The following is a 9,167-nucleotide window of genomic DNA, read 5'->3' as shown; positions in this document are numbered from 1 at the left end:
CTGTCTGTGTGTCTGCCTGCACACCAGAAGAGGGCATCAGATCTCATTTCAGATGGTTGTGAGCCACTATGTGGTTGCTGGGAATTGAACTCAGGACTTTTGGAAGAGCAGGCAATGCTCTTAACCACTGAGCCATCTCTCCAGCCTGTATCCAATACATCCTTGCACCAAAAACTTTACAGGCTTAAAGGAAGCAGCTATCTAGTTTCTTTTTATAGCTTAAGGTGTCCCCTGTGCCCATAAAAACTACAAAATTTAAAACTAGAGCCAACTACTCCCCTTCAAGACTGGAGGCACTGACCCCAGTGCTCCACAACCAAAGCTTGGAAGCACTGCCAAGAAAGACAGAAGGATTTTTTTTTTTTTTGAAGAGTCAATGTTCAGTGCCTGGCCCCTATAGACAGACAACACCCAGAGGATGTGGGGCTCCCTCTAAAGGGGTCTGCAGCCCCAGCAAGTCACCAGTCCTCTTGGTCAGCAGCTGTCTGAGGTTGGTCTCTAACCAGGAGCCATTCTGCAAAGAGGAGGGTCATTGAAAAGGGAATACCCCCATGCTTCCAAGGAACAACATGGCCATGAGACTCTGGTATGTCCCAGCAGAAGAGCCAACACACAACAAAGGTTAACAGAGCCAACGGGCTTCTCACAGGCTCTAAACAACTCTAAGGGACCTCAACTAACCTTAACATTAGAGGAAAAAGGATATTTTGGGCCACCTTCTCAGGCTTAAACACAGGAAAGCACAGTAGAAGATGGAAAACGTAATAAGATTTTAAATCAGTGAGAAGAAAAAGCAAATCTAATAGAGACTGATCGCTGGCCACGGTGGCCCACACTTAATCCCAGCATTCAGGAGGCAGAGGTAGGTGGACCTCCGAGTTCCAGGCCAGCCAGAACTACATAAACCCTGTCTCAAAAAAAGGAAAATAAAATGAAATAAGACAAAATGGGAGAGTTATGTCAGCTGTTTATTTTAGGATCTGCTCAAAAAGAACACCAGTGTCCAGTGTTGAGTGAGAAAAGTTGATGGATTCCAACAATCTCTAGTCACTTCCTTGTAACTTTACCTACAGCCATGAAAAGCTTGGATCCAATTCCACTGGCTCTTCTACAGATGGACTTCGAGTTCTTCTTACCAAGTCACCACTGTGGTTTTGTTTTGTTCTGGTTGTTGTTTTTTTTTTAAGACAGAGTTTCCCTGGGTAACAACTCTGGCTGTTCTGGAACTCGCTTTGAGGACTAGGCTGGCCTCAAACTCACAGAGATCCGCCTATGTCTGCCTCCTGAGTGCTGGGATTAAGGGCATGTACCACCATGCCCAGCTGCAATTATGTTATTTTGATAAATATTTTTTCAGCTGTATAAGCTTTCTGTTGTCTCCTTTGAATGCCTATATTTGAATTATCTGGAATTAGTAACTACAAAGGTCTTTAGGCCTACAGAGGAGAGTCCAGATGTCAGGGCTTGGGTCCATAATAGAAGCTATTCCTTCATGCTGTGCTTTTTGATGGTTGATGGTCACAGGTCACACAAAAGTATAAATATCTTCATTTAGCCTTCTGCCCAGCTGGATTCTTTTCTGTGCTCTATCCTAGGGCTAAACATTTGGTTCATTTTTAAAACTTTTTAGATTTTTTAAAAAATTTTTATTCTTGTTTATGAATATCTGTGTGTTTATCACATTCACGCGGGTACTCACAAACACCAGGAGAAGGTGTTGGATCTCCCAGAGTTGCAGGTATAGGTAGATTGGGGTCCCCTAATAGGGGTGCTGGGAATCAAATGCTAGTCCTTTAGCAGAGCAGCAAGTGCTCTGTGCCACCTCTCTCTAGAGTACTCAGTTCTCTTTAGGTATGATGTCACATACCCAAAGGCCACTTAGTTGAAAACTGTCCTGTTCTTCCAACTTGGTTCCTACCCCCTGAGGCTGGCCCTCGCATGGCTATGATTTTGTTAGTAACCCATCTTCTGTCCTGGCCTCTGTAAACATTCTGGAAACCTCTAAGAAGAGCATGAGGCAGAGAACTGCAAGCAGTCTGCAAGCAGGCAAATAAAAACAAGAACAGGAAGCTGTGAGCAAACTGGTTCAGACCAGTGACCACACCTGTGCCACTCATTCTGATCAAGGACAGGACTGTCCCTAGACTTTCCTAGTTTTGTCTTTGAGATAGTCTCACTCTGTAGCCCTCACTAAGCTGGCCTTGAACTCTCAATCCTCCTGCCTTATCCTCTAGAGCACCTTGATTTCAGGTACACACAACCATGCAGGCTTCCCCGAGCTTCATTACAGGGCTGTAGTAAACAACAGCATTTTAAGAGCCCCGTCAGCAGGAGCTGTAACGCACACACGATCACGTGTTGAGCCACAAGCACGGCTGCATATCTACACGGAGTTTCTGTCCTTTCTCAGAGAACACTCGACAGTTAAAATCTTCCCTCCAAATGAGATGTAAGCTCATGCTCCTGGCCACTCTCCCAGTGGGGCAGCCCGCGGCCCACTTCTCCAACCCCAGTTCTCCACAGTCTCCTGGATGTCTTTCCATTGACGGACTCACATTCCAGTCACTGCAGGGCTAGTCAGTGTCTGGTGTCCATCCTACTTGTGACAAAGGACCCATGTGGCTGGTGGTGGTGCCCAAAAGCTGCACGGTGAAGCCAACGCTACATACTGAGCAAGTGTCCCTCTCAAGAGTTGTGGGCATAATTCAACGTGTAGAATACTGAAGAACTACTATTCCCCTCACACACTCCAACTGTGCCCGTGGTCACAAAGACCCACTCAACGTAAACACCAGAGAGACATGGATCGAGGCCTCCACGTCTCTCTGCAGCCTTTGCTCTCTCCTTCACCTGCACCACTCCACAAGTCCTGCCGAGTCCGCTCCCACTGCTGCTAGTCAAGACTATTTTGCTTGGTTCTCTCAAGTCTTCTGCACTCTAGTCTGTCTCTCTCCAACGTCTATTTAAGGGCACCAATTCTAAATTATCTTTAAACTCATCTACATAGATGGTTTGGATCGTCCACTGGCTCCTGATGATTTTCAGAATGTATGAGAACAAACTAGGTCCTGGCCTGTCTGCAGCTTCACCTCCAGCCTTTGTGACCCTTCGCTCCAAGGCAGAAGATGAGGCTGTTCCAGCCCTCACCATGTTCTTTCACACCTCTGTGTCTTACTAAGACCGTTCCCTCTGCATCCATCCCCCTTGCCATCTTTCCTCTTCCAGTAGGTTTAGCCAGGTGCCTCTGACCCCAGGAAGTCTTCCTTAACCTCCCCTCTGCTCCCCTGACCCACACCCCACACACAAGTGCTTCCCACAGGTGATGGCCTGTTTACCAGTCTGTTTCCCCCACAAACTATCACAGGTCACACACCTTTGGGTCACCACCGCCTGGCACTGTACCAGGCACACAAAAAGTAACGAGTAAACACATGGACGCTAAGCTCTGAGAAAGGTAAAAGGAACAAAACTGAACGGTAAGTTCAAACCTCAGTCTCGTCGGAGTCATTGTTTCCCAGCAGCTCATCGTCCTCTTCCCTTCCGGAGCCTCCTCGGGGTCTGGGGTGGGGTCTGGAAGTCTCATTGGGGTCCTCGATGTTTATTGTGGTAGCATCTGGATTTGCTGCTAGCAAAGTGGCTCCATCGCCAAATTCTGAAACCAAGCAAAGCACAGAGGCCTGGAAACCGTTTCATACTCGCAGCCCTGGTGCTAGGGGTGAAGCTCAGGGTAGAACGCACGTCTAGAATGCCTAGGGACCCGGCTTCCGGCTCTCATGCTTCTTTATCATCTCTGTTCTGCTACGAACCTTCTCTACGACAAGCAGAGAGGCTTTGAAAACAAGCTCAGCACTAGGGAGGCTGAAGCTGGAGGGTTTCATTCGAGATCCACCCGAGCACACAACATGGTGAAGAAGGGGAGTGGGGAGCATTATCTAAAGTCTTTAGTAGGGTACTGGATCCATCTGAACATCTCTGATTCCTATATAATCACCATAGAAACCATGAGGACCAACAACAAAGTGGAAATAATAGAATAGAAATCACTCAGCTTATAGCTGGGTACGGGTGCACATCTTTACCCCAGTACTTGGAGGGGGGGGGCAGAGGCAGGCAGATCTCTGTGAGTTCAAGGCCAGCCAGAGCTACACAGTGAGTTCCTGCCATGATGACCCACAGACTCTCTGGAGTGTGAGCTGTGTATTCCTGCCACAATAAGCCACAGACTCTCTGGAGTGTGAGCTGTGTATTCCTGCCACAATAACCCACAGACCCTCTGGAGTGTGAGCTGTGTATTCCTGCCACAGTAACCCACAGACACTCCTCTGAGCTAGGTACTTTCGTCAACCTCGGCTCCTTAAGCAAGACTGGGATGGTGAGACTTCTGACAGTTTAATGCTTTCTGTCTGCCTCTACATTCTGGCCTATCAGAAGTTCCTTTGCTTCCATCTTTTCCTAGTACAGTGACTTCTGGAAGGCTCCTGAACTCCACCCTATCATCTCAGAAAAGCCTTCCATGGCCTGCCTGGTCTACAAGAGCTAGTTCCAGGACAGGATCCAAAGCTAAAGAGAAATCATGTCTCGAAAAAAAAAAAAAAAAGAACAGCCTTCCATGCTATCCTCAGTACCACATGCTCTTTCCTGAAGCCAGAGTCCTTAATATCCATTTTTATAGCTTCATCTTCAGCATCGCTGGCCTCCTCTCAAGTCACCTCAGGCTAACAACCTCCACTGCCCAGTCTATGAGCTGGAACACAGGCCAACTTTTAGCCCTTTAAAGAGAGAAAAAAAACTTAAACAACCTTCCTCCATCCCCAGAGGCTTTGCAAACACCATTCACAACACCTGCACTTCCTCGCACTGTACTTCTAGGTAGCATGGCCAACAAAGGGCTCTTCAGTGAAGCGAGAGCTGAAGAAAGCAAGGAGGAGCAGAGTGAACTCTCTGGAAGATGACTTCCAACAGAAAACAGCACAACGGCCTTTAGCTGGAACTCTATTAGGTCACAAGCTCGGTGTGGCAAGGGAAGAGAGGAGAAGAACATGGGCTAAGAAAGGATAATGAAAAGATCAGAGGCAGTGAGTGCAGGCTGGTTTTCCAAGCTTCCGCTTCTGGTGAGATGGGAAGCAAGGAGCCCGAGAAGGCAGGGCTGTAATTTAGGCACACAATGACAAAGACGACCATGTACCTTGAACCTGATGGGATGAAGAGGGGGTGAGAAACAGCCGGAACAGCCGGACACTTGATTTACTTTTATTTATGTTTGTGTGTGTGTTTGGGTGAGTGTATGCCACCTGTGTGTGGGTGTCTCTGGAGGACAAAAGGGGGCATCAGATCCCCCGGAATTGGATTTATAGGCAGTTGAGAGCCACTTGATGTGGATGGGTGCTGGGAACCCAACTCAGGTCCTCTGAAAGTGCAGCAAGTGCTCTTACGGGTGTCAAATACAAGGTAGAGAATTACGGTTGTGACAGTGTTTGCCAAACATCAAGTCTTCCTCAGACAGTGGAGAGTCTGTGATGTCACCCTGCCTGGGTTCAAGTCCTGGCTATCTGGTTTATTAACTGTAGGACTCTCGGGCAGAGAGCTGGATTTTTCTTTGCCTCAGTTTCCTTACCAAAAAAAACCAAAAAGACAGATTACTTTATAAACTTGAAATAAGAAGGATTACATAAGTTGTCACTCGCAAAGTATTTACAACAGCATCCATACAGCGAGTGCTTAGAAAACACAAGGCAACCACTATGCCCAGGTCATAATGCCTGCTGCCAATCAGAAGAATTCTGTGAGAAAAATGAGCAGCTGGGACGCGGTCAAACTAGAAACACCTGGGTGTGGCCAGCAGCTTCTTACCACGATGTTTGAAATAAAATCCTTTAACATATGTGTCAATAATAAAACCCACTGCCGTGACTATGGAAGCCATAACCGCAGGACAAAGGTGGGCACCCAATGCCATACCTTCAAACTGTAAGTCATCTGCGGCTGCCATTCAGCCAGAGGCTCTTTCCCACGGATGAGGAAGAGAATTTTCAGGGGTCTAAAACAAAGAAATACATAAGCTTAGGAAAACAGAACAATCTACAGAAAGAAATCACAGCAAAAGGAACCTCTACAGCCAGCTGCAGCGGCTGGCACAAACCTTTACCCCAGCACTCGGAGACAGAGGCAGGCAGAGTTCTATGAGCTTAAGTCCAGCCTGCTCTACACAGTGAGTGCCTGACTTAAAAATTAAAACTGTATACACACTTCGTGTGGTGATGGGAATCAGTTCTCTCCTTCCGCCATGTGAGTCTCCAAATGGGACTCTGACCGTGCTTGGGGACAATCTCCCCTGCCACAAATGCCTTCCCTTGCTTATTTTCAGGGGGTTCTGGGAGTTTATTTAAGAATTATGTCTAAATATCAGATATTATTGAAACTATTATAAAGGAACTGAAGGCTGGAGTTGTAGCTCATTTGAGAGAGAGCTTGCCTAGCATGCTGGAAAATCTCGTGTATGCCCGTAGTCCCAGCACCTAGCGGGTGGAGGAAAGTGAATCGGGAAGTTTAAGGTTACCTAAACTACTTGGTGAGGCCTGTAAGGGTTACAAGAGGCCCCATATCAACCAAAAACAGACTGGCTGCAAGGGTCACTCACTGGGTAAATGTTTAGGGACCAGGTGAAGCCTGGGGATGGAAGCAAGTGGAAGGGGAACTAGGATTTGGAAGTAGTGATGGGGAAGGCACTCCAAGGCAGCCAGTTTTAGATGCTGGGGTCAGACAGACCTGGGTTTGAGTCCCGATTCTGTTGCTTCTCTGCTGTGTGTGCGCTCCTCGAGGCCTCAGCTTCCTCATCTGTAAAATGGGTTCATGATGGTGTCTAGACCATGCAGTAAGATAGTGAGTGTAAGGTATAGTGCCTATAGGGTGCTTAGCATAGAGCCGGGCAATTTGTAGGCTTGAGTGCTGGCTGGCGACCCTGAAGCCAGGGACCCAGGGGATGTACAGGCCCGCTTGGGGAGAGGGATGCTGAGCAGTAAGTGGCCCGGGCAGGCAGGAGGTTTCCCCAACTGGCCCAGAAGCCCCGACGGCCTCACCTCACAGGGAGAGTTGTCCAGGGAATGTTGGGGCCTGGGATGCTCAGCACTAAGGGCCTTCCAGCCGGTTCCCGGAAGCCGGAGATCCGGGGGAGGGAAGGGGTTTTCTCCGCCTCCTCCGGGCAGAGCACCGCCCCCTCTCTTAAAGCCAACGCAGCCCTGGAAGACTTCCGAACTGCAAAGCTCTACCAGCCGGCCCCGCCCATCTGAAGGACTTAAAGAGACAGACACAAGGGGAAATCTCAGGAGTTCGGGAGTGTTTTATTCACTATTTATACCTTTTTCTTATGCAAATATAAAATAGAGCAATGAAAAATAATCTAGAAAAGAGAAAAAATAGATCATTAATTCCAGGTTTCTCTGGAAAATTTAGCCAGCGAGAAAGGGTCCATTGCAGTCTGGCTTCTGAATAAAAGGAGTCCTCCTGATCACTGTGAGCTTGGACGATGGCTACGGATGGCCTCCCTCAGCTGTGCCACCCAAGTGTGGCAAACAGCAGGACTCAGCAACATTGAAGTGGTCTGGCAAGCAACCTTTGGCCGGTCTCCTGCCTGGACCTGGTTACTGTCTACGAGCTGCTCCGGACTTCGGGGACCGCCTCCTCCTCATAGAGGAAGCTACCTTCTCCTCCTGTTGCTCTATTAATGCCCTGGGCTTCCCTCTGCCCTAGCAATGCTCACCTGAATTGCTACTGTTTGCTCATCTTTGCCAGCCCGTGAACACTTTGAGAACAGAGACTTGGAATGAGACCTGGAATGATTGATTCTATTCTCTGGGTTGCCAGTACCAGGCAAGGGCGGCAGCACACAGTTAACTGTTCACGGCTCTAACGCGAACTGAAAGGGTCTATATATAGTTCTCGCTGTCTGGAGCAGTGTAAACGGCAGATGCTTGATTCACAACCGACACAAAGAGACCAGTGTCTTTGGCCTCACCACACAGGGTACTTCCCATTTGACTTCTAACATACTCTGCTTGTTAATTATTGTTGATAATGGTTTTTTAACTGGCAAGCAGTCAGATGTAATAACACATTAGTCATTATAATTCATATGAAGGAGCTTTTTAAAAAAAAATAATAATAATGAAAGGTTTTTTGAAACAGGGCTTCTCTGTGTAGCCCTGGCTGCCCTGGAACTCACTCTGTAGACCAGGCTGGCCTCGAACTCACAGAGATCCACCTGCCTCTGCCTCCTGAGTGTGTGGACCACCACACCCCGCCACAAGAAAGGGTTGTTTTGAACAGACATCCTGATCAGGCTTTGTCCAGGCAGAACCTCTAATTCATAGAGCAATGCTGTAAACTTGAAGGGACCACCCTTCAAGCCCATCACTGAGTGAAGCCAGGGCAGAAACTCAAGCAGAGCTGTGGAGGAGTGCTGCTTACTGGCTTGCTTCACATGGTTTGCTCAGCCTGCCTTCTTGTATATAGCACCCAATACCACTTCCCGGAGGGGGGGAGGGGTGGCAAAACCCATAATGCGCTGGACCCACCCACATCAATCATTAATCAAGAAAATGCCCCCACAGACTTGCCTACAGTCAATCTGATGGAGGGAACCCCTCATGTAAGGTTCCCTCTTCCAAGATGACCATAGCTTGTGTCAAGCTGACAAAATACCAGCCAACACAGTGCTATGAACACTAGACAGTAGGCAGGAAATTGAGGTCAGTACCTCCTTCAATTCTCCGTGTCCCATGACCCTATCTGTGGTGGCTTCAGCAAGAGTCTTCTCTTCTATCTCTGGTGGGGAACCATGAGCAGTGTCCTAGGAGGGGACCTCACCCCCACAGTTTGAAGGACAATATCCCTCACCTGGCGCTGGGCCAGAACTGAGCATCAGGCATCCTCCATCGTCTTTTTATCTTATTCTTTTAAGACAGGGTTTGCCCCTGAATTAGGAGGAACTCACTGTTTTGGCTAGGATAGCTAGAAAAGCCTTAGCCTATCTCCACACAGCCCCCAAAGGCTGGGGTTACAGACATGCGTAACCATATCCAGCTTTTTTTTTTTTTTCGAGACAGGGTTTCTCTGTGGTTTTGGAGCCTGTCCTGGAACTAGCTCTTGTAGACCAGGCTGGTCTCGAACTC

The 9,167-nt window shown here is 48.1% G+C and overlaps 2 protein-coding genes across 4 annotated transcripts in view; both read right to left on the bottom strand.

Moving 5' to 3' along the window:
• Positions 1-6,037, bottom strand: part of Yipf1 (Yip1 domain family member 1) — a 32,829-nt gene extending 26,792 nt beyond the window's left edge. The window contains exons 1-2 of the mRNA XM_026781878.1: positions 5,959-6,037; positions 3,489-3,652 (exon numbers count right to left, since the gene is read on the bottom strand). Coding sequence (XP_026637679.1) covers positions 3,489-3,652; positions 5,959-5,989 — 195 coding nt within the window. The 5' untranslated portion in view covers positions 5,990-6,037. The remainder of the gene's footprint in view (positions 1-3,488; positions 3,653-5,958) is intronic.
• The window catches only part of Hspb11 (heat shock protein family B (small) member 11), a 64,340-nt gene continuing 61,138 nt past the window's right edge, over positions 5,966-9,167 (bottom strand). For 2 of the 3 annotated variants that reach the window (XM_026781880.1, XM_026781879.1), the window contains exons 6-7: positions 6,766-6,834; positions 5,966-6,037 (exon numbers count right to left, since the gene is read on the bottom strand). In XM_026781880.1, the coding sequence (XP_026637681.1) occupies positions 5,990-6,037; positions 6,766-6,834 (117 nt within the window). In that variant the 3' untranslated portion in view covers positions 5,966-5,989. The remainder of the gene's footprint in view (positions 6,038-6,765; positions 6,835-9,167) is intronic. The other variant, XM_026781881.1, reaches the window with a different exon arrangement.

The sequence above is a fragment of the Microtus ochrogaster genome, chromosome 10 (assembly GCF_000317375.1).
Source record: "Microtus ochrogaster isolate Prairie Vole_2 chromosome 10, MicOch1.0, whole genome shotgun sequence".
In the NCBI taxonomy this organism is placed as follows: Eukaryota; Metazoa; Chordata; class Mammalia; order Rodentia; family Cricetidae; genus Microtus; species Microtus ochrogaster.
This window is presented reverse-complemented; position numbering and strand designations above follow the sequence as displayed.